Source organism: Erythrolamprus reginae, chromosome 1 (genome assembly GCF_031021105.1).
Source record: "Erythrolamprus reginae isolate rEryReg1 chromosome 1, rEryReg1.hap1, whole genome shotgun sequence".
In the NCBI taxonomy this organism is placed as follows: Eukaryota; Metazoa; Chordata; class Lepidosauria; order Squamata; family Dipsadidae; genus Erythrolamprus; species Erythrolamprus reginae.
In genome coordinates, this window is record NC_091950.1 from 229591843 (window position 1) to 229617416 (window position 25574).

General features: G+C 41.3%; 2 protein-coding genes and 1 pseudogene across 4 annotated transcripts in view; 1 reads left to right on the plus strand and 2 right to left on the minus strand.

Moving 5' to 3' along the window:
* LOC139156605 (cytochrome P450 2K1-like) overlaps positions 1-16663 on the minus strand; it is a 50279-nt gene extending 33616 nt beyond the window's left edge. The window contains exon 1 of one of the 3 annotated variants that reach the window (XM_070732460.1): positions 16520-16663. In XM_070732460.1, the coding sequence (XP_070588561.1) occupies positions 16520-16610 (91 nt within the window). In that variant the 5' untranslated portion in view covers positions 16611-16663. Of the gene's footprint in view, positions 1-11711; positions 11750-16519 lie in introns of those variants that run through there. The other 2 variants (XM_070732461.1, XM_070732459.1) reach the window with 2 other exon arrangements.
* Positions 7652-25574, plus strand: part of LOC139156607 (cytochrome P450 2K6-like) — a 40158-nt gene continuing 22235 nt past the window's right edge. The window contains exons 1-3 of the mRNA XM_070732462.1: positions 7652-8000; positions 15420-15582; positions 23539-23688. Of these exons, the coding sequence (XP_070588563.1) occupies positions 7818-8000; positions 15420-15582; positions 23539-23688 (496 nt within the window). The 5' untranslated portion in view covers positions 7652-7817. The remainder of the gene's footprint in view (positions 8001-15419; positions 15583-23538; positions 23689-25574) is intronic.
* LOC139157985 (propionyl-CoA carboxylase beta chain, mitochondrial pseudogene) lies at positions 13010-14274 on the minus strand (annotated as a pseudogene).

The following is a 25574-nucleotide window of genomic DNA, read 5'->3' on the forward strand; positions in this document are numbered from 1 at the left end:
TTGCTCTACTTGCTCTGAATGGTTTTTTCCAGATGCTAATGATCCCAGCTTTTACTGGCTTGCAAGCTATTTCATTGTTACTCTATCAAATAAAGTTTTTACAGCCCTAAGTAGGGGATAAAATAATATGCTGAAGCTGACAAGACTAAATATGCTAGCCAGATGAATACCTGGTAAGCAGATTCTTTTCTCTATTTTCCTCACCCAAAACTAAGATGTGTATTATATTCCAGTGCATCTTATACTCCAAAAAATATGGTGTGTGTGTCTGTACACACACACGCACACACACACACATGCACACATGCACATACACACACCTGTATGTATGCATGTATGCATGTATGTACATATTACCCACAACAATAAGGAAGTGGATAGCCACGTTCCTGTCAAACAGACCAGAAGTAGTCAAAATAGGGAGCTCCCTGCACCAGTTAACAGTGGTGTCCCACAAGACAGCATTTTAGGACCCATACTCTTTTTGCTTTATGTAAATGATCTTTGTGATTATATTATAAGCAGCTGTATCCTCTTCGCTGATGACATAAAACTATTCAACACTACTGACAATACTGAAGCCCTACAAAGAGACTGTGACTATGTGTCTGAATGGCTGAACAACTGACAACTCCAAATCTCAGCCAACAAAAGTTCTGTCTTACACCCTGGCAACAAAAGCAGAACACCAAATACAAGCTGGGCAGATATGATCTTGTAGATGATTCTCACTCTGTCAAGGATCTAGGAGTACTCATCTCAAATGATCTAAGCCCCAGAGCTCACTAAAATAGCATTGCCAACAAGGCATTAAGAGTTGTTAACCTAATTTTGTGAAACTTCTTACCTGGTAATTGTATTGCAAGCAAGGGCATATAAAACCTTTGCCAGATCAATTCTCGAATACAGCTCATCTGCCTGGTATCCACACTGTATATTGGACATTAACACAATTGAACGAGTCCAGAGGTATTTAACAAGAAGAGTACTCCACTCTTCTGCTCACAACAGAATACTTTATGCCACCATTTTGGGTTTGTACAGCTATGCTGACTACAGTTTGACCTAAGTGGTAGTACACAAAACTCTGCTACAACATCATACCTGTCAAATAACCTCTTCAGCTTCAACCTCAATAATACATGGGCAAACAATAAATACAAATAAAACTATGTAGTTTCTTCCCCAAACCCACAAAATTTTAACCTTATATCAGGGATAGACAAAGTTGGCTCTTTTATGACTTGTGGACTTCAACTCCTAGAATTCCTGAGCCAATCATGCTAGTCCAGGAATTATGGGAGTTGAAGTCTACATGTCATAGGAGAGCCAACTTTGCCTACAACTGCCTTAGACTATCTACGGTCAACCTCACCCTATTCCTAAGAGGTCTGTAAAAGGCATGCCTAGAATTCTCTACCTAACTCCATTGTTACATCCTCTAAACCCCACAGCTTCAATCTTAAACTGTCTACTATGGTCCTCGCTCCATTCCTTACCCTGGTCCATAAAAAGGGATATGCTTAAGCTTACTATCATGCCTAACATACCTGTCCAACTGTCCCATTTACTTCTACTCATTGTGTAAGCAATAGTCTAAAGTGATACAAGCATGTATTTAATGGATTGAATTAGGCCATCTACTCTTTCTGCTGAATCATCATCATGCCCTGTAGAAGAGAGAGCCTCCTTCTTTTCCCTTGTTTACTCTCTCCTCCCCATTAATTTGAACTGAATTTGCCTTTCTATGGTGAACTGCAAAACCTTTGCAAACAAGTTTAAACTTATTTGAACTTTGCAACAGTCCAACTTTTAATACAGATGTAATAATATTTTATAGAACCTTCACGGTAAATGTTTCACTGTTCAATTAAGGAATTCTGCAAATAGAATCAATATCAGTCCCAAAGAAGAATAGATATCTGCCTTCTTGAGTCATTATTTAGACAATTATTTAGCCAATGTTTTCACATTACAATGAAGATTTTTCATGTCTCTCTGAGTAGGAAAAGAAGAATATTTTATGTTTTCTGCATGACCTTTTATTTGGGCCACAAATATTTCTGTGAGAAACTTTCTCTCTTCTTGTGGCACTGAAGGCCTATTTGTACGGGAAGGCTGAAATATATACTATGGATAAGAATTGCCAGGCAGTTAAAACTCTTAATACAAATTGACATCTCCCTTGGCATTTGCATAGGTCTGACACAAAAGTAGAGGTTATGTGCTGTATGCACATTTCTATACATGGCTACAATTGGGTTCTTTTGTTCCCTCCATCATACATGCTAAGGAAAAACATGCCCTTCCTTCCTTCCTTCCTTCCTTCCCTCCCTCCCTCCCTCCCTCCCTCCCTCCTTCCTTCCCTGCAGGAAAAATGCTTGGAAGAACAGTATTCCAAGAAAGTGTATAGAATGGACCACTTTCTTTTGTTTTTCTTAGTACATTTGGGTCATAAAAGCCCATTTACAGACATCTTATCTGTTTGGGTTTTTTGTAGGTACTTTGCATCAATGAAAGAAATTTGATACCATTCTTGCCCTAGTCATCCCATTCAATACATGTTGCAAGCAGTTGCTCTTGAGAGCAACTTGGAACCATTAACTAATTCAGAATTTGGCAACATAGGCAGTGTCGGACATGCCTTCATATGCCTATGTGACACCCTTCCCCCACCAGTAGAATTAGTTACCACTTTGTTTAAGCATGTGATTTAGGGGGCTGGTTTTAATTCAATATTTTCTAAGTTTCATGTATTGTTTAAAACATGAATAGTATTGGTCTATAAAGTCATGGAATGTTGATTCCAGTAGGAAATTATTGTAGGGAAATCATGAAAAGTAAAGTGCTTTTGGTTTTATTTGGGCCATTGGTCTCTTTTGCTTTTTTTGTTTTTTGTCTTCTTCAAGTTTTCTGTTTCTGATTTTAGCATCAATTCTAAAGTTTAGCACCAATCAAAATATTCAGGCATCTTTGTTGATGACAATGGAATCCTTCAGAATTTGGAATCTTTGCATAAACTTCTATTTTAAAACTTCAAACAATTCTGGGATCAGTCACTCTCTCTCAGCCTAACCAAACTCACAGGGTATTGTGGGGAAAATCAATTTATTTGAAAGTAAATTGAAAAATTGAAGAGTGATTTGAAGTGTGATTAGCATCTCTGAAAACAAAACAAAACAAAAAACCTCAGGAAAGTGAAGCTCAAACATCTTGAAATCTTATCCCAAACCAACAACCACATACATACCATTTTTTTTGAGTATAAGATGCACTTTTTTCCTCCTTAAAAGAGGCTGATAATTTGGATGTGTCTTATACTTTGAATGTAGCTTCTTCCCCCCAGCCCTAAATAGATGCTAACTCTCTTCCCAGCTCTTACCTTGCAGACTGTTTCATTGTTTCTCTCTGCGAAGAATGTTTTCCAAACCCTATGTTTGTAGGGTCCCCCTCCCATTCTTTATTTGCTTTGACTGTTTCTTTCCAGCCCTAACCAGGTGCTAACAATATTCCCAGCTCTTACCAGCTTGCAAGCTCTTTCAATGTTACTCTCTGCAAAGAATGTTTTCCAAACCCTGTCTTTGTAGGGGGTTTTTTCCATTGCTTTACTTGCTCAAAATATTTCTTTTTAGCCCTAACCAGGTGCTAACGATGTTCGCAGCTCTTACTGGCTTCCAAACTCTTTCATTGTTACTCTGAGAAGATGTTTTCCAAGCCCGAAATCTTTGCAGGGTTTTTTCCATTGCTCTACTTGCTCTGAATGGTTTTTTCCAGATGCTAATGATCCCAGCTTTTACTGGCTTGCAAGCTATTTCATTGTTACTCTATCAAATAAAGTTTTTACAGCCCTAAGTAGGGGATAAAATAATATGCTGAAGCTGACAAGACTAAATATGCTAGCCAGATGAATACCTGGTAAGCAGATTCTTTTCTCTATTTTCCTCACCCAAAACTAAGATGTGTATTATATTCCAGTGCATCTTATACTCCAAAAAATATGGTGTGTGTGTCTGTACACACACACGCACACACACACACATGCACACATGCACATACACACACCTGTATGTATGCATGTATGCATGTATGTACATATTACCCACAACAATAAGGAAGTGGATAGCCACGTTCCTGTCAAACAGACCAGAAGTAGTCAAAATAGGGAGCTCCCTGCACCAGTTAACAGTGGTGTCCCACAAGACAGCATTTTAGGACCCATACTCTTTTTGCTTTATGTAAATGATCTTTGTGATTATATTATAAGCAGCTGTATCCTCTTCGCTGATGACATAAAACTATTCAACACTACTGACAATACTGAAGCCCTACAAAGAGACTGCGACTATGTGTCTGAATGGCTGAACAACTGACAACTCCAAATCTCAGCCAACAAAAGTTCTGTCTTACACCCTGGCAACAAAAGCAGAACACCAAATACAAGCTGGGCAGATATGATCTTGTAGATGATTCTCACTCTGTCAAGGATCTAGGAGTACTCATCTCAAATGATCTAAGCCCCAGAGCTCACTTAAATAGCATTGCCAAAAAGGCATTAAGAGTTGTTAACCTAATTTTGTGAAACTTCTTACCTGGTAATTGTATTGCAAGCAAGGGCATATAAAACCTTTGCCAGATCAATTCTCGAATACAGCTCATCTGCCTGGTATCCACACTGTATATTGGACATTAACACAATTGAACGAGTCCAGAGGTATTTAACAAGAAGAGTACTCCACTCTTCTGCTCACAACAGAATAATTTATGCCACCATTTTGGGTTTGTACAGCTATGCTGACTACAGTTTGACCTAAGTGGTAGTACACAAAACTCTGCTACAACATCATACCTGTCAAATAACCTCTTCAGCTTCAACCTCAATAATACATGGGCAAACAATAAATACAAATAAAACTATGTAGTTTCTTCCCCAAACCCCCAAAATTTTAACCTTATATCAGGGATAGACAAAGTTGGCTCTTTTATGACTTGTGGACTTCAACTCCTAGAATTCCTGAGCCAATCATGCTAGTCCAGGAATTATGGGAGTTGAAGTCTACATGTCATAGGAGAGCCAACTTTGCCTACAACTGCCTTAGACTATCTACGGTCAACCTCACCCTATTCCTAAGAGGTCTGTAAAAGGCATGCCTAGAATTCTCTACCTAACTCCATTGTTACATCCTCTAAACCCCACAGCTTCAATCTTAAACTGTCTACTATGGTCCTCGCTCCATTCCTTACCCTGGTCCATAAAAAGGGATATGCTTAAGCTTACTATCATGCCTAACATACCTGTCCAACTGTCCCATTTACTTCTACTCATTGTGTAAGCAATAGTCTAAAGTGATACAAGCATGTATTTAATGGATTGAATTAGGCCATCTACTCTTTCTGCTGAATCATCATCATGCCCTGTAGAAGAGAGAGCCTCCTTCTTTTCCCTTGTTTACTCTCTCCTCCCCATTAATTTGAACTGAATTTGCCTTTCTATGGTGAACTGCAAAACCTTTGCAAACAAGTTTAAACTTATTTGAACTTTGCAACAGTCCAACTTTTAATACAGATGTAATAATATTTTATAGAACCTTCACGGTAAATGTTTCACTGTTCAATTAAGGAATTCTGCAAATAGAATCAATATCAGTCCCAAAGAAGAATAGATATCTGCCTTCTTGAGTCATTATTTAGACAATTATTTAGCCAATGTTTTCACATTACAATGAAGATTTTTCATGTCTCTCTGAGTAGGAAAAGAAGAATATTTTATGTTTTCTGCATGACCTTTTATTTGGGCCACAAATATTTCTGTGAGAAACTTTCTCTCTTCTTGTGGCACTGAAGGCCTATTTGTACGGGAAGGCTGAAATATATACTATGGATAAGAATTGCCAGGCAGTTAAAACTCTTAATACAAATTGACATCTCCCTTGGCATTTGCATAGGTCTGACACAAAAGTAGAGGTTATGTGCTGTATGCACATTTCTATACATGGCTACAATTGGGTTCTTTTGTTCCCTCCATCATACATGCTAAGGAAAAACATGTCCTTCCTTTCTTCCTTCCTTCCTTCCTTCCTTCCTTCCCTCCCTCCCTCCCTCCCTCCTTCCTTCCTTCCTTCCTTTCCTGTAGGAAAAATGCTTGGAAGAACAGTATTCTAAGAATACTGAAGAGAGAACCTCCTTCTTTTCCCTTGTTTACTCTCTCCTCCGCATTAATTTGAACTGAATTTGCCTTTCTATGGGTGAACTGCAAAACCTTTGCAAACAAGTTTAAACTTATTGGAATTTTGCAACAAACTCGACTGCAGAAAATACGACTTCAGCAATAGAATGATCAATGTCTGGAATGCACTACCACCCTGAGTCCAACAGGATTGGGTGGTATATAAATCAAATAAATAAATAAAACTATGTAGTTTCTTCCCCAAACCCCCAAAATTTTAACCTTATATCAGGGGTAGGCAAAGTTGGCTTTTTTATGACTTGTGGACTTCAACTCCTAGAATTCCTGAGCCAATCATGCTAGTCCAGGAATTATGGGAGTTGAAGTCTACATGTCATAGAAGAGCCAACTTTGCCTACAGCTGCCTTAGACTGTCTACGGTCAACCTCACCCTGTTCCTAAGAGGTCTGTAAAAGGCATGCCTAGAATTATCTACCTAACTCCATTGTTACATCCTCTAAACCCCACGGCTTCAATCTTAAACTACTATGGTCCTCACTCCATTCCTTACCCTGGTCCATAAAAAGGGATATGCTTAAGCTTACTATCATGCCTACCATCCCTGTCCAACTGTCCCATTTACTTCTACTCATTCCATGTTCATGGACATGAACTTTTACCTGTTACCTAGTATATATATGACAAATAAAATAAAATAAAATAAATAAATAAATAAATATGTTCATCAGTTTGAGTTGCTTAATGAAATAGTAAAGATGGACAATTTACAAAAATATAATAAAAATAAAGAAAGGGTACTGTATAATGAATATGCAGTACTCTTCATATATCATTAAATTGAGTCATGTCCAAATACAAAGAGGGAGGGAAGCACAGGTATCTCCTCACAATTTTTTTCCTGCAAAGAGATTGCTTTTGGTGCAGCCAAAACACAAAAAGGATGAGACAAAATTGTACATTCATTTCCATTCTGTCTCTACATATGTGGAAATTCAAGAACATAATAATTATGAATGCAAACTCATAGCTATGATATAAATATTGTGGGAATGGATGGAAATCAATTAAACAAAGAAAGTAAAATGATGTAGCTTTTAATTCACCCACTGCTGTTTTGTAAACTACAGCCAATTGCCAAGAAGACTGTTCTGAAGCCCTTGTTACCAAGCCTCTCTTGTTTTGAGTAGAACTTGCATTATATCAATCAAAGCCAGAGAACAGAATCAAGGACTGAGAACAAGAGGTGCTGAACTAAAGAGAATCTTTGTTCTTAAAATATTCAATCTCACAACTATTTCATTCTGCAAAAATGAAAAGTATGTGCACTTGACTGACTGACAGATTTATATACCTCTAAAAAGCTGTAGTACGAGTATGTGAAACTGATTTAGTAAGTTTTTGTAGATTCCACTGTTTATGTAACACGTGACAGGAAAAGATCAAATTCCTGTTGGGGGAAAAACAAACAAGGAGGGTGAGGTTCAGAAGGGCTTTATTTAACAGAGCAGTCTGAAGATTCAGTAGGAAGGGTAACTGGGCTCTGCATACTGCATTGCTTTGAAGTACACGCTGGAATCATTTCAGTTTTCAAAATTCTTTGCAATTTTTACTGAAGACTGCTTATCAAAAGGAAATGGATTGGATTGGAGCAATTTTAACTTTATTACTATTTATTTTTGCAATTATGTTCCTTTTGAAAAAGAACAGTTCCAGGAATAACAGCTCCCATAATCTCCCTCCAGGACCCAGGACCATACCTATTTTGGGAAATTTGCATATGATGGATCTGAAAAGACCTGAAAAGACAATGATAGAGGTAAGACTGATCATTAACAAGGTGGGTTTGTAAAAACATAGTTTAAGTTGTGCCCTTAAGGAATTCTTATGATCATTTTCAAAAACCACTAGTGGCACTATTGGAAAGTTTCTATGTGATCTGTTTCACAAGCACAGTTTCTCTTTTATAAAATTCTATTCTATCTCTTAATTGCATTTTCCAAATTGAGGAATATAAGTGTGGGGGTTTTTTTGCAAGCACCACCACCATGAAGACAGAGGACTCAAATTACACTTGCCATAAATGTAAAGAGATTAAATTACTTGAGGAAAAAGTAAAGCCTCTGGAGGCAAGGCAAGCCACCAAAACTTCAGACACTCTGAGTTTCAGTAGCGAACATGATAAACATAACAAACATCTATTAAATTCATGTAAACAGAGCATACCAAGGAACATGAATCAGAAGTCTCTATCCAAACAAAACACAGTAAGGAAGATTAAAAGAAAAGGCAAGAGCAATAGTAGCATGTCACACTAAGGGCTAACCCCCCTCCCCCAAAGAAAAAGATAATGCCTGCCCTCTCTGGAGCTGACTAATTGATTTCATATCCTATCCCAAAAACAAGCAAGTAGACACTTGAAGAAAACACTCTGCCAAATGTACCAGTGCCAAGAAGAAAAGTAGGTCAAACTTCCCCAAAGGGGAAAAACATATGTTGGTGATCAGAGATTCATTATTTAAAGGAACAGAGTGAACAATTTGTACACTATTCAAATTCTATGGAAAAATAGAAGAGAAGAGAAGACTTTATTTGGTGAAATGTAGTTAAACACACAAGGAATTTGTTTGCAGTGTTTGCTTGTTTGTTTAATAATAGTAATAATAATAATAATAATAATAATAATAATAATAATAATAATAATAATAATTTATTAGATTTGTATGCTGCCCCTCTCCGAAGACTCGGGGCGGCTCACAACAATAATAAAAAACAATATTATAGCGAAACAAATCTAATATTAAAAAGAAGCATATAAAACCCTATCATATTTAAAAACCAAACAACACATACATACCAAACATAAAATATAAAAAGCCTGGGGGAAAAGGTGACTCAACTCCCCCATGCCTGGCGGTATAGGTGGGTCTTGAGTAGTTTACGAAAGACATGGAGGGTGGGGGCAGTTCTAATCTCCAGGGGGAGTTGATTCCAGAGGGCCGGGGCCACCACAGAGAAGGCTATTCCCCTGGGGCCCGCCAAATGAAATTGTTTAGTCGATGGGACCCGGAGAATGTTAAATCTGTGGGACCTTATCGGTCACTGGGATTCGTGCAGTAGCAGGCGGTTCCGAAGGTACTCTAGTCCAATGCCATGTAGGGCTTTAAAGGTCATAACCAACACTTTGAATTGTGACCGGAAACTGATCGGCAGCCAATGCAGGCCACGGAGTGTTGTAGAAACATGGGCGAATCTTGGAAGCCCCACAATGGCTCTTTGAGGCCGCATTCTGCACGATCTGAAGTTTCCGAACACTTTTCAAAGGTAACCCCATGTAGAGAGTGTTGCAGTAATCGAACCTCGAGGTGATGAGGGCATGAGCGACTGTAAGCAATGACTCCCGGTCCAAATAGGGCCACAACTGGTACACCAGATGAACCTGGGCAAACGCCCTCCTCGCCACAGCCGAAAGATGATGTTCCAATGTCAGCTGTGGATCGAGGAGGACCCTCAAGTTGCAGATCCTCTCTGAGGGGGTCAATAGTTCCCCCTCCCCAGGGTGATGGACGGACAGGTGGAATTGTCCTTGGGAGGAAAACCCACAGCCACTCCGTCTTGTCTGGGTTGAGTTTGAGTTTGTTGGCACTCATCCAGGCCCCAACAGCCTCCAGGCAGCGGCACATCACTTCCACTGCTTCGTTGACTGGATATGGGGTGGAGATGTATAACTGGGTATCATTGGCATATTGATGATACCTCACCCCATGCCCTTGGATGATCTCACCCAGAGGTTTCATGTAGATATTGAATAGCAGGGGGGAGAGAACCAACCCTTGAGGCACCCCACAAGGGAGAGACCCATCCAACCCACTCATTCATATCATAAAAATTACACCACCCACTCCAATCATCCATCATTTAAAAAAAACCATAAATTAGTTAAAAGTTAAATTCTAGAAAAATTAATAGCAACCCTTAATAATTAATACTAGCGATATCAAAAAACTCTTAGTTCCTTAAAATAGAGTAAATATGAAATGTAAAATACTAAATATAAGTACAATAATAAAATACAAAATACAGTGGAACCCCGACTTACGAGTTTAATTGGTTCCGGAAGGAGGCTCGCACGTCGAACAGCTCGTATGTCGAAACATTGTTTCCCATAGGAAACAATGTAAAAGCGATTAATGCGTGCAAGCCCGAGGGCTGAGGGGAAAAGACGTCGGCTGAAGCGGGGAAGTTCGCCAGGAGGCAGCAGAAAAGCCGCGCGTGTGTTTTAAAACATTGGAGCCGGCATGGGGAGGCTTTTAATCAGCCCCCGAGCCCCGAACCCGGACTCGGGGGTTGATTGAGAGCCTCCCCATGCCGGCTCCGATGTTTTAAAAGACACGCGCGGCTTTTCTGCTGCCTCCTGGCGAACTTCCCCGCTTTAGGAGGCAGCGGAAAAGCCGCGCGTGTGTTTTAAAACATCGGAGCCGGCATGGGGAGGCTTTTAATCAGCCTCCGAGCCCCGAACCCGGACTCGGGGGTTGATTGAGAGCCTCCCCATGCCGGCTCCGATGTTTTAAAAGACACGCGCGGCTTTTCTGCTGCCTCCTGGCGAACTTCCCCGCTTTAGGAGGCAGCGGAAAAGCCGCGCGTGTCTTTTAAAACATCGGAGCCGGCATGGGGAGGCTTTTAATCAGCCCCCGAGCCCCGAACCCGGACTCGGGGGTTGATTGAGAGCCTCCCCATGCCGGCTCCGATGTTTTAAAACACACGCGCGGCTTTTCTGCTGCCTCCTGGCGAACTTCCCCGCTTTAGGAGGCAGCGGAAAAGCCGCTTATTTTTTCTTGCTTATTTTTTCCCGCCACTCGCAGCGAAAGTGCCCCAGTTTTTTTGCCGCCCCCCCCCCCCGCCCGCCTCTCGCAGCAAGTGCTTGTCCGGGCGTTTTTTTTTGCCACCCCCCCCCCGCCCGCCTCGCAGCAAGTGCTTGTCCGGCCATTTTTTTTGCCGCCCCCCCCCGCCCGGCTCGCAGCAAGTGCTTGTCCGGGCGTTTTTTTTTTGCCGCCCCCCCCCCCCGCCCGGCTCGCAGCAAGTGCTTGTCCGGGCGTTTTTTTTGCCGCCCCCCCCCCCGCCCGCCTCGCAGCAAGTGCTTGTCCGGGCGTTTTTTTTTGCCGCCCCCCCCCCGCCCGCCTCGCAGCAAGTGCTTGTCCGGGTGTTTTTTTTGCCGCCCCCCCCCCCCCGCCCGCCTCGCAGCAAGTGCTTGTCCGGGCGTTTTTTTTTGCCGCCCCCCCCCACCCGCCTCGCAGCAAGTGCTTGTCCGGGCGTTTTTTTTTGCCGCCCCCCCCCCCGCCCGCCTCGCAGCAAGTGCTTGTCCGGGCGTTTTTTTTGCCCCCTCCCCCCCGCCCGCCTCGCAGCAAGTGCTTGTCCGGGCGTTTTTTTTTGCCCCCCCCCGCCCGCCTCGCAGCAAGTGCTTGTCCGGGCGTTTTTTTTTGCCGCCCCCCCCCGCCCGCTTCTGCACCCCCAGCAGAAGCCAAGGACTCACCAAGAGCTGGATACTGAGAAGAGCCGGCCTGGCTTGCTTTGCTTCCGAGCTGATGCAGAGCCGAATAAAGCGTCACGCCCCCCTGACGCTTTTGGCGGCAAAAGAGCCCAGCATCGCTTCGGAAGCCGCCGAAAGCGTCAGAGGGGTGTGACGCTTTATTCGGCTCTGCATCAGCTCGGAAGCAAAGCAAGCCAGGCCGGCTCTTCTCGGCTCGTATCCCGAATGGAAGCTCGTGAGTCGAACAAAAATTTCTCTACTCTCCCAGCTCGTATCTCGAGTAGCTCGTAAGTAGAGCTGCTCGTATGTCGGGGTTCCACTGTACAAAAATACAAAAATATAGATAGGATGGAATAAATTACGTTAAAAAGCTAATTAATAAGTGCGAATGCATCAGTTCAATTCAGGTCAGCTCAGTAACAATGTCCATAAGAACAGCTGGATCACCAGTTCACATACAAGGGGGCAATAGATTCTTCTGGGGGTGTAAGGAAGAGAGAGTCCACTCTTATATGAGTCCATAAAGGGGGGGGTGTCACCTCAGTATTTCCCCCATTATCATCACCTCCATCTCCTTGGCATCGATCTCTTCTTTCCTCAAACCACTGGCCTCACAGAGGGAACTTGGTCTTCGCAAGTTGGGTTTCGAGTTCTACAGGAGATCCTTCAACGCCAGCTGTTCTCGCAGGACGTCAGCTCGGATCTCCTGGTTTTCCGCCTGTTCTCAAGATGGCCCCCATACTGCCGATCATCGTCCTCCTCTCCAAATGACCAGCCCGGATCTCCCCAGCCAGTAGGTCTTCTGGCACTGGCAGCTTTTTCAGTCAGTGCCCCAGGTCTGTCTGCTCTCACCAGCCAGATCCCAGGGCCACTTAGTCACCAAACTGCTTCAGATCTCAATTAGCACGGTCCCTCCATATTGTCTCCACCGAGGCAAAGGCAAAGGCGATGACGGGGGCAGCTTGCAAAAGTGGTCGCCATCTTCCGCCTTGCAGCTGATCCCCTCAGTATGTTTTTCTTCCAAGTCACCCAAGTCGTCCAAAATTGCCCGTAATGAAACCCCAGATAGCACAAACACAGCCGTCACTCCTCCTTAACCGAACATTGTCAAAAGGCTGACTCACCTAATTCGAAACTATCTAAATTTAAGATGTTAAATCGTAGTCCGGCGGAGCAGCGTCTTCAAACTTCCTCCTGCTGCTCCCACCAGAACAGGATTTAAAGATGTTAATGTGATATTGAGCTATATATCTAACGTCCATGAAGCAGTCTTATCATTCGTGAGGTTCTGCCAGAATCTGCTACAGAATCTTTACTATAAATGTGAAATCTGTTAAAGCAGGAGAGTAGACAGCACCTCCTGCACAAGGACCCATAATAAGATAAATCTGTGGCACTACTCCAGAACTTAAAACATTTCTTTAAAAAATGTCAGCATAACCAGCCAAGGATGCCACTCCTTCTTGAATACAGGCCCCTCCTGAATCATTCAGCCCAATTACAGGAGCTTACACCAACCATAACAGCTTGATCCATAATCTTGCAGATCTTTTGAACATGTGCTCCAGATAAACTTCCTCCAAACACAGTAAAGTCCTGATTGAAGACATAAGTCAGTCTGCCATTTATTCTACCCTGGCCAGTAACCACACTGTCCCCAGGATACTTGTTTTTCTCAGACTCCATCCGAAAATCTGCACATCTGTGTTCCACAAACATGTCATATTCTGCAAAACTGTCAGGATCCAATAACAATAGTACACGTTCTGTGGCTGTCAACTTTCCCCTCTTGTGCTGTGCCTTGTTTGTTTGTTTGTTTGTTTGTTTGTTTGTTTGTTTGTTTGTTTGTTTGTTTAATATGCTGCCCCTCTCCGTGGACTGGGGCGGCTGTTGTTCAACCTCCCATCTGTATGCAGATTCATCATTGTCCCAAATGAGTCCAATCACTTTTGTGTCATCTATGAACTTAGTTTAACAGATGGATTGTTAGAGATACAGTCATTGGTTTAGAGAGAGAACTGGAGAGAGCACACAGCCTTGGGTGGGCCCTGTACTAATTGTACAGGTATCTGAAGTGATTCTGCTTAGCTTCAACTGCGGTTTCCTGTTTGTTAGGAAGCTTATGATCCACATACAAGTGTGTTCAAGTATCTCTAGCTGGTTCAGCTTAGAAAAGTGTCTGGAATGATGGCACTGAATGCTGAACTTAAAGTCTACAAAAAAGACTCTTATGTAGAAACTTTGCCTCTTCAATCCAAGTCTTCACTGATTGAATTGTTGGGTTTGTGGCTTTAAATCTTTGTGTGTAAGTAGACACAAAATGAATCATGCAATGATTAGAGTGGCCCACAGCTGCTCATGGTAAGGAACCATAAGCATCTTTTAGTGTTGGGTAGCATTGGTCTAAGGTCTTCTTGCCTCTGCTGGAACTATTGACATGCTGAAAGTATTTTGGTAGCTGTTTCCTTAAATTTGCCTTGTTTAAATCACCCAAAATAATGGCCAGTGAATTGGGATATTTGACTTCAGCCTCCATAATCTGATCAGGTAGAGTTCTTAATGCCATTTTTAAAAAGGCTTGTGGTGGTATATAAACCGCAAATAGTAGGAATGAAGTAATCTCTCGAGAAGAATAAAAGGATTTGCAGTTAATAAGTAAGGACTCCAAGTTTTCATCATAGTCTTTTTGTATTATAGTTATGTCCTGAGACCAGCTGTTGTTGATATATACACAAGCCTTCTCCCCTTTTCCCCGATAACTCTGACATCCTATCTGCTCTAAATAAACTGAAACCCTGGAATGTGCATTCTGTTGTCATCAATTTCCTCATTTAGCCAGGATTCAGTAAAGCATATGGCAGATGCGTTGTGAAAATCAAAATTGCATCTGTTTAAAAGGAGTATTTCATCCATCAAATCCCCCCTGATATGCCTACTGCTCCCACCCTATTGGTCTTCCGTAAGGCCATGAAGACCTGGCTTTGCCGACAGGCCTGGGGGCCATGAACCAACAACATCACTGGCCAAATTGTATGAATGTTTAGTACGTATGGTAGGTCAGTTTATTATGTTTATTAGGGTTTTAATTATTTTTTTATAACTTAGTTTTATATCTGACTTCTTTTTATTGTCTTGTATTTTATATTGTTGTAAGCCACCCTGAGTCCTTTGGGATTGGGTGGCACAGAAGTAAAACAAAGAAACAAACAAACAAATAAATCTTGTTTGCAAGAGAACATAATTTATAAGGAAGATTAAGGGGAGCAGAGTTTTTTAAATTCCCTTGTTCCTTAGTTTATTTAAAATTCCCGCCCTTATACCTCTTTATCTCTGCTGTCTGCATTTGCTTTTGGTGATCCATAGTTCAGGGGAAATGGTTTCCTCCTGTGAAAAAAATATCCTCCATGTTTATAAAGACAGGTGGGAGTGAGGTTACAGAGAGCTTCTCCTTAAAGAAATGATTATCTCGTGAGCATGACGTCCATTGAGTATAGCAGGGAATAGTAGAAAATAAAGGAATCATTTGAGAGCATTTTACCAAGGCAGCCTTCACCAAGGCATCATTTTGGAGAGATTGTTCTCAATAGAACAAGAAAAGTAAATATTATCACTGCCTTTGAATTTTGACATGTAATTTCCTAAACTTCTTCTACACATGAGATTTTAATTATTGAATAAAATTGTCTCTGTTTCCCTTCTGTTGAATTTTAGTGGTCAAAAGAATATGGTCCCATCTTCCGGATGAAACTGGGATTCCAGGAAATGGTAGTGCTAACTGGTTATGAGACGATCAAAGAGGCTCTAGTGAACAACGGTGATGCATTTGCAGATAGGCCCCTTATCCCCATTTTTGAAGATGCAGTGAAAGGATTTGGTGAGTTATTTCATTCTGGATTCTAGTTGACAAAGCTTTCAGATGTATGATCAGAGTACTGTAATGTAAAGCTTTTCATTTGAAGTTTTCACCAAAAGAACCTCAGAGAAGTGAGAGAGTTTCTGCAAAACCAAACAGTATGAAAATCCAACTAAAACCTTTTTAGTGCCACTGTGACTTTGTCCTTTAATGCCAATGGAGGTAACTGGAGATTTTTAAAAAAGCTGTGTCAATATTGTATGAAGCCCAGCCTTGCATGCTGCTCACCATCACCATGTTTTATTCAGCTTATTCACAAATTTGGGGATGGGAGAGTGGATGAATCCCAGTGGAATGTATGTGTTTTTCTGCTCATATATAGGTGATCCTTCACTTACACTACTGTATTTTTCAGAGTATAAATTGCACCAGATTATAAGACACACCTTAATATTGGGGGAGGAAAACAAGGAAAAAAGGCCTATGCCTCCTAGCAATTTATCTCCCAGCAAGCAGAAAATAGTACAGGTGATATACACTGCTGCATATTTCTATGCATGTGTATATGACCCATAGAATTGGAGAAATGTACATTATGGCAGTATATTAATGCCAGAAAGTTTTCTTAAATGTAGTAACTCCTCCCAATTATTTAAATATGTCTACTCCAAACATGACTAAGTCAGGGTTTAACTTAGCTGCCTTATCTTCATACTAAAACAGAACTCTGTTACATTTCAGATTATACTTTTACAGGTCTTTAAAATTGATGTAGCTTTCTGGAAATATTCTCTGCTATTTAAAAGAAGATACAATAGCACTGGGCCACTTCAGATCAAGCATTTATTTTAGAAAGCTTCTCCATTTTGTTAACTTGTCTAGAAAAATAATAAAGCAGTATTTTTATTTAAAAAGTCTGATTTGAACATTCTATAGACATTTTTAGTTATTGACTTACCTCCTTGCAGTTTTAGCAGTTTAACATTGCCAGCAGTCCACCTCCCAGCAATTTGCATCCTTGCACCTTGTTTCACTTTCAGTTCTAACATGTGGCCTGCCCGTGCTGAATCAGCTGTAGGTCAGGAGGTTGCTTTTGCTAATCAGGCTCTGCTCTGTTTCCTGCAAGGAGATAAATTGCTGGGAGGCAGAGACCAAAGGGTGAAGGTGCACCCAAGTTTTCACCCTCTTTTTTGGGGTAAAAGGGTGTGGACTTATACTCTGAAAAATACAGTATTTAATTAATTACTATTAGAAGCTACAATAGTACTGTGACTTATGACCATTTTTTACCAACATTGCACCATCCCAGTAGTCACATGATCTGGCATGTGTTTATGACATGGACCACCTAGAGGCTCCAAGAGCTGCCTGTGCCACCACACTCTGTACCATTTGAAGCATCCCAATGCTCTTCAAAGGTAGCACCATGTAGAGAGCATTGCAGTATTCCAGATAGTCAACGAACTGTTGTAAGTCAAGGACTACATTTATCACCCAAGAATCTGCTACTAGGATCAAAGAGATACTAAAATGTCTAGATTCTAAGAATCTGAAATGGTTCTTGGATTTTTTTAAAAAAATATTATTATATTGATGGTCTTGGACTGTAATAAAGGTCTATTTATTTATTTATTCCAGATATGAGATTATAATGGCTTGAGTGACTGAGCATAGGGACTACTGATACAGGAAAGATAGCAACTAAACCTGTGTAAAGGCTCTTCTGCAAAAAAATGAACTTTGCAAAGCATGAACTGGGAAATTTATTGTGTGTGATAATGATGAATACATTATTGCTAAATTCTTTAAATTGTTATTGAAACTAAATTTGGAGAATTAATATGTGAAGTATTGTATGATCCAATGGGCAAAGCATTTTACATTATAAATCTATTTCAACAGAAAGAGAGAAACACCCACAAAAATTGACATATTACCTGCAGTGTTGAAAGTAGATGATGTAAATAAGGAAGAACTGGCTTTGATGTTTTCCTATTGGATAATGAAGGGCAGTGATGGGCAGCAGCCGGAACAGTCAGAAACGCCATCTGCAATAGGGAATAAATGCCAACAGGCAGCGGCAAGCAGGCACTTACCTTATTTTTGCCTATTTGCAAACAATGTGCAGAACTGAAAAAACCCCAGAAATCTCACTCATGCGCGTCCTCATGCAAGATTCAGCTTCTGCGCATGTGCAAAAGCTGAATCCCGTGTGAGGGCACGTGAACTTTGGGGTGTGCATGTGGTTAGGGTGGCGGTGCACTCCTGCTGAAGGTGTTCCCTACAAAAGACACCAGATAATTACCATTGATAAATGATTATTAATGAAATCCCAATATTTCTTGCATCAGTGCAATTCCTCTCAAGCCATCAACAGCCAAATAGTGGCCAGGAGGAAATCCCATGGATTGGGCTCACAAAGTAGCTGCTTTGATTAGGAATGTTTTAGGGCCTTTCAAAGCCCTTCAATATACACATCACCAAAGAAGATCACCTATACGACAAGAATAACTATGCTGCTAACTTTACACCGTGAAAGTCACATTCTGAGAATTTTTAGGACTATGCAGCAAAATGGTATATGGATTTTTGAAAATTAATAACAGATTTGTTCTGTCCCATGTGATGAAGCCCCAACTTTCAAAATTAAATTCCAAATAGTTCAAAGAAGACAAAGGCAAGGAAGACAAGGAAGTCCAGTTATCTTATTGAACCTCCAAGAGTTGGCAAAGTTCCTAGAAATAAGTCCTTGAAGAATCCAAGCCAAAACAAAGAAAGCAAATTAGAGTCATTGAGCAGGCTATAAACAGGTTTTTGGACAGGCTATGAACAAACAGGTTTTCTGAAGACTGGAACCACTGAAGTCAAGATTCAAGGCATGATGCAAACTGGAAACACAGAGGTTAATATTCATGAACTACGACACAGGATTCAAGAGTCTCGATGCAAACTGGAAACCGAAGTCAAGATTCCGGATTGGAGTTGTTCCCTACCACCTGGTTCAGGTGGGTTAGCACTTAGGTAGCCTCAGGGTGTGGCAACTTAGCCTGTAGCTCTACTTTCAAGTAAACCTCCATCAGAGTAAACCTCCCTGTTTTTTCAGCAGTTATTGCTTCTCAGCAGCCCTGCATGCTCCTGCATTCAAGAAAGGAGTAACTCCTCCTTTCTCAAAACTGCTTCTCAGCAGCCAAGAGGCACTGCCAGTTTCCAAAGGCTTTGGCTGCACAGGCTGCTAGGCAAGCCATAACAAGATTATGGGTCAAAGGGATTTGGAATTTTAGTTTTGAATAAATTGGAAGATTCGTGTTCATGGAAAAAATTGAGATTGATTTTATTTTTGTTTGTTTTGCTTTGCTTTGTTATTAAATGTCAAAGGGGTGGACTTCAAAAATTTTAGCAAGGGGTTCTCTACCGAGTTGCTAGGTGGGTGTGGCTATGGTGTATGTGGCCTACTCAGCTTCTTGCACCACAGGAGGGACATCATTGCCCTCCCCAGGCTCCTGAGGCTTTCCTCGAGCTTCCTGGAGAGTGAAAACAGCCTCCCCGTGCTCCAAACTTCCTGCAGGCCATTTTTCACCCTCCCCAAGCCTCTGCACATATCCTGCACTTACCTTCATTCAAAATGGGCTGTATGGGGATTCCTTGGAAGGTCAGGGAAGGGTGGGTTGGTGGGCCAGCATGGAATGTAATTTGGGGGTTCTCCGAACTGCACAGAATCTTAGCTAGAAGTTCTCCCAAACCTCTGCAGAACACAAAAGGCAGAGATAAAGAAAATGGAGCTAAAAGCCATAATACAAATTTTGAAAAACCTTTTAGTCAAGTGTTTGGAATGAATGGACAGGGCCGCCGATAGGGCGGTACTACTGGGAGTGGTGTACCAGGCCCGGCCATGAGGGGGGCCAGGTTTTGCCCGCCGTCGCACATGCGCAGTACCGGCCCTCTCTTGCCGGCTGCCTGCCTCACCAATTAAAAAGGTGGGCCCTCGGGCCCTCGCGAGGCAGGACTCGAAGCCCTGACGGAGCCTTTGGCAGCGCGGTCCTCCAGTCCCAGAGTAAAGCGTGCGGCGAAGGTGGCGGTTGCAACTTGCGCTTGTGTTAAATTTTGTTTCTTTCCTAAGCAGCCTTCTGTGTAAAAAAAATCCATTTGGGAACGAGTCGTTCCCAAATGGATTTTTTTACACAGAAGGCTGCTTAGAAAAGAAACAAAATTTAACACAAGCGCAAGTTGTAGGCTTCGCACGCGTGCGCCAGCGTCCCCCAAAAGGCCCCCCCGCGCACCCTTTTCCAAGGGTGCGCACGAAGCCGCCCCCACCCCCCCCGCACCTCTAGCCCCCTCGCGCCCCCATGGCTACTCGCCGCTGCCCTCGCCCGCCCGTCCGCTCCGCCTCTCTTCCCTGCAGGCATTCTCACAGTGGGGGCCACCGCGCTCTCTCCATCTCCCTGCTAGCCTGCCCGGAGGCATGGGGGATTTGAGACACCTTTCCCCCAAGCTTATTATAATTTATGTTTGGTATGTATATGCTGTTTGGTTTTTAATTGATAGGGTTTTTTAGTTTTTTTGTTAATATTAGATTTGTGCCTGTACAATATTGTTTTATCGCTTGTTGTGAGCCGCCCCGAGTCTTCGGAGAGGGGCGGCATACAAATCTAATAAATTATTATTATTATTATTATTATTATTATTATTATTATTATTATTCTTCAAAGTAAGAGCAAAGGTTTTTCTTACTTTGAATTTTCCGGGTTGGGCTGGCAGCAGGGGATGGGGAGAGCGCACGTCAGCCCGCGCGCCAGACATTCCAGGCGCCGTCCCGGTGTGATGCCCCAGAGACCCCTGACCCCGGTTTCCTGGATTCCTGGTGGCGGCGACCGAGCCCTGACCAGCGGGCTCCCGACCGAGCCCTGCCGCGGGAACGAAGCGAGTGGGGCACTCCCCGCCCGGCTGCGGCTCTTGTAACTCGGCCCGGGATGGGTGTGACTCTACGGGCTGCCCTCGTTGGGGAAAGGGAGGGGAGGGGAGGGGAAGAGAGGGCCGGGAGGACACAGAAGGGAAGGAAGGAAGGAAAAATAGGGAGGGAAGGAAGGGAATGATGGAGGGGAAGGAAGGGGAAGAGGGAGGAGAAGGAAACAGGAAGAAGAGATAGGTTGGTTGGAATGAAGGAAGAAGGAAAAGAAGGAGAAAGGGGAAGGGAAGTAAGGAAAGGAAAAGAGGGAGGGGGAAAGGAAGGAAGGAGAGATAGGTTGATTGTAATTGAAAATTACAATTGAAAGTAATTGAAAATTACTTTCACCAGCCTCCGGAGAACGAGAGAGAGTGAGAGCAATGACAGAACAAGATAGAGAGAAAGTGAGAGAGAGAGAGAGAGAGAGAGAGAAATAGGGGGAGAGAAAGAGATAGCAAGAGAAAGAGAACGAGAGAGAGAAAGTGTGAGAGAGAAAGCAAGAGAGAGAGAGAAAGAAAACAAGAGAGGGAAAGTGAGAAAAAGAAAGAGAGAGAAAGAGGGGGAGAGATGGAGAGATAGAGAAAGAGAGAGAAAGAAAAGAGAGAGATGAGAGAGGAAGGAAGAGGGAGAGAGAGGGAGAAAGCAAGAGAGAGAAAGAGAGAGAGAGAGGAAGGAAGAGATGAGAGAGGAAGGAAGAGAGAGAGAGGAAGAAAGCAAGAGAGAGAAAGAGAGAGAGAAAGAGAGAGAGAAAGAAAGCAAGAGAGAGAGAGAGAGAGAGATGAGAGAGGAAGGGAGTCAGAGAGAGGAAGAAAGCAAGATAGAGAAAGAGAGAGAGGGGAAGAAAGAGAGAGAGAGAAATGAGAGAGGAGGGAAGAGAGTGAGAGAGAGGAAGAAAGCGAGATAGAGAAAGAAAGAAAGAGATGAGAGAGGAAGGAAGAGAGTGAGAGAAAGAGAAAGAAAGCAAGAGAGAGAAAGAGAAGGAGAAAGAAAGAAAGAGATGAGAGAGGAAGAAAGAGAGAGAGAGAGAAGAGTGGAAGGAAGAGAGAGAGAAATGATAGAAAAAAGGGGAGAAAAAAAGAGAAATGAGAAAATGATTGAGGCAGAGAATGACAGAAAAGAGAGAGAAACAGAGAGAGAAGTGATTCTTGATTTAAAGCATATGGTAAAAGCACTTAAATAATAACAGAGAAAAAAACCCAGCCCTCACCTGTTTTTATTAATAGTTTTGCTGGTTGTTTTAGTTTTAATAGTAATGGATTTTGGTTTTTTTAAATTATTATTGACAAAATTGAACGGGTCCAAAGACGGGCTACAAGAATGGTGGAAGGTCTTAAGCATAAAACGTACCGGGGAAAGACTTCATGAACTCAATCTGTATAGTCTGGAGGACAGAAGGAAAAGGGGGGACATGATCGAAACATTTAAATATGTTAAAGGGTTAAATAAGGTCCAGGAGAGAAGTGTTTTTAATAGGAAAGTGAACACAAGGACAAGGGGACACAATCTGAAGTTAGTTGGGGGAAAGATCAAAAGCAACCTGAGAAAACATTATTTCACTGAAAGAGTAGTAGATGCTTGGAACAAACTTCCAGCAGACGTGGTTGGTAAATCCACAGTAACTGAATTTAAACATGCCTAGGATAAACATATATCCATCCTAAGATAAAATACAGGAAATAGTATAAGGGCAGACTAGATGGACCATGAGGTCTTTTTCTGCCATCAGTCTTCTATGTTTCTATGTTTCTATTAATTTCTTTTAATAAAAAAGAAGGGATTTATTTATTTATTTATTTATTTATTATTTATTTATTTATTTATTTATTTCTATGCCGGCCAGTCCCAAGTTCTCCTTATTTCCAGATTGCATTTCTTCTTGGTGAGGTTCCGCCCATTGCTTCTTGTACTACCTTCAGGTGGCATGGAGAATAAATAGATGCCATCTGCTCTGTGGCAGCCCTTTAAGGATTGGGAAACTACTATTATATTCTCCCTCAGTTTTCTATTTATTGAGCTAAACATACTCATTCTCTAAGTCCTTGTTCACAGGATTTAGCCTCTAGACCAGGGGTGTCAAACTCAATTTCATTGAGGGCCACATCAGGGCTGTGTTTGACCTCAGAGGGCCGGGGGAGGGCTTGCCCAGGGTGTGTGGCCATGGTGGGCATGGCACGGGATTTGGGGGGCAGTAGTTTTAAAATGGCCGGGGGGGGGGCCAGACACTTAGGCTGTATGGGGCCCCAAAATTCCTGATGGTGGCCCTGTGAATGGATGAAATGTTTGATCAAATTAACAAAGCGTATTTTAATGAAGTTGTTAAAAAAGAATGAATTGTGAAAGATGGTAAAATTATGTTTTACTATCTTACCTCTTTTCTCTTCTTTTTTTAAATATACTGTACATTATTGATTTTCAAATCTTTAAAAAAATCATATCGTTGAGCAATTTTACGTTTTCATATGTGTATTTATCTCTTGTTGATACATTACTATGTTGCATATTTTCTTATTTCATTCATCATATTTACATTTTCATTTAAATATTTACAGTATTCTATACTTATTTAACTTTCTCTTTTTTTCTTTCTAAGTTCTATCCACTGATACCATTTTCCCCATGTGTTGTAGTAATTTGAATATTTCCCCCCATAATTCTATTGTGAGTCTATCCATTTCAATGCAGTTGTAATTTTTTTAAAATTATTAAACTTTCTATAGGTACTTCAGAATTTTTCCAACATTGTGCCCATATGCTAGTCTCAGCTGCGGTGGTGATGTGTAGGGTCAAATATCTGGTATTCTTACTGGTGTTATTTTTTAAAATATTCCCAATAGTAGGACTTCCAATGTAAATTCTACTGTTGTTTTTGTTATTTCTTGTAGCCAATTGTGCATTTTGGACCAGTATTTTCTCACTTCAGGATATAACCACCACTTATAAAAGAAATTTCCAACAAATCAAATTTAAATTTGGATAAATTTTTGGGGCCAAATACCATCGATAACACATTTTATAGTAACCTCTTTTCTCTTCAGGTATTATTGCTTCTAATGGTGAGAACTGGAAAGTGATGCGACGCTTTACATTATCAACATTACGGGATTATGGAATGGGCAAGAGGACCATTGAAGACAAAATAACTGAAGAATGTAGTGTCTTAACAAAGACAATTGAGACGTATGGAGGTTGGTTGGTGTTTCCTCCTAATGCTCATTTGGAGCATCTTCAAGGATAAATGATTTTGAAAATAATGTCCTCAGGTTTTTTCAAATGAACAAGGAGTATACTTTATACAAGGAATATACTTTATACATTGCATAAGTTAGACAAGGAAACATATTTATGAGAAGAAAACAATGGGTTTAAAATTGTTGGAGAGGAGAGTATCTTCTCTCCAACAATTCTTCCCATAAATATGTTTTCTTGTCTAACTTATGCAAAGTATATTTACAAGAATGTGACTTATGGATGGAAAAATGGTCCCATAGGAGTTGAATAGTGAATTCATCTCACATCAATAACACTTCTAGATTTACTCTTCAATAGATACATGAAATTCTCATCATTGGCATTTTTATGCAGATTCTCTGTATTTTTGCAACCAGAAATGATATGGATAAAATTGAGTTGAAGATAAAAAACTAAGAGGTGTTTGTGATTTTAAAAAACTGGGCTGCATGAGTGTTGCGTGAGTGCACACACACTAGACTGCTAATGTACAAAGCTAAAAGTTCTTCATCTAATTGCCAAATGATTTTGCATTTGTAGACAAGCTCATCATGCTATTTGCTTTTTGGTAAACCAGTTGGAATAAAGAAAGGTGTTTTTAGTTTATTATGGAATGCATATGAATCAAATTTTAGGTATCTACCTGTCAGAGTTGGAATTCTAGTCCTTTCCTACTATAACATTCTGAGTGAATGGTATTTTGGCTGCTGTGTTCAGAGATTTGACATTTGGAAGTGACTGTAGTAATATCTTAATCATTGAGATTTGTTATTATGAAGCCAAGTAGCTATTTGATATTTAAAACTGCAATCATTTAATGAGAAAGCATCACAATAACTTTGCCAAGTATTTTATCCTCAAGGATTTTCACAGTTGTAAAGAAAACATCTCTGATGTATGGTCAGATATTGCAAATCTGCCTCTGAGGAACTGAATTACCCTAATAATGATAATGATAATGATAGTAGTAGTAGTAGTAGTAGTAGTAGTAGTAGTAGTTGTTATTATTATTATTATTATTATTATTATTATTATTATTATTATGTCAATACAACACAGCAAACAGCATTTGTTCTAATGGCCTGTTCTTGTGCCGCCAGTATTAGTCCTTCTGTCTCCTTTTTGAGCATTCCACTTGTAAGCCATGACCAGGTCTTTTGTTTATCCACTTTGCCTTTAATCTTCTCCAAGAACTGGCCATGCAATGCTTTGTTCTGCCAACTGTCCATACGACACTGAGTTACAGTTTTTCTGCACTGGTCCTTAGTTTGCTTCACCTTGAGAAGCTTCCTATTGTTGACCTCCATCAACGCTGACTCTTTGCTCTCCTTCACATAGTCAGCTAATGCATGCTTCTCTTCTTCTACTGTCTGCTTCACTTGCAAAAAGTCCTCTGCCTTCTATTTTCCTTGGTAAATACAGCCTGTCAACATCACTGCGGGGGTGTAGTGTATGATGGATCATTATTAATTTTCTGGTTTTTATGTCCAAGCTGTCCAGCTCTGCTTGAGTCCAGTTCACTATGCCACTATGCTATCTAGTGACAGGCATGGCCCAAGTATTTATAGCCTTGATAGTGTTGCCACCATTCAGTTTGCTCTTCAAAATTTTTCTGATCCTCTGGATGTACTCTTTGCTGATCACAGTTTTCACATGACCATGCTTGATATTATCCAGTTGCAAGATGCCCAAGTATCTATAGGCTTCTGGCTGGTGGCACTTGATGGTTTGACCATTTGGCATTTCAATGCCCTCACTTTCAGTGTTTTCCCCCTTTTTCAGTGCCACTGTGGCACATTTATCCAGGCCAAACTCCATGCTGATGTCATTGCTGAAAATTCGC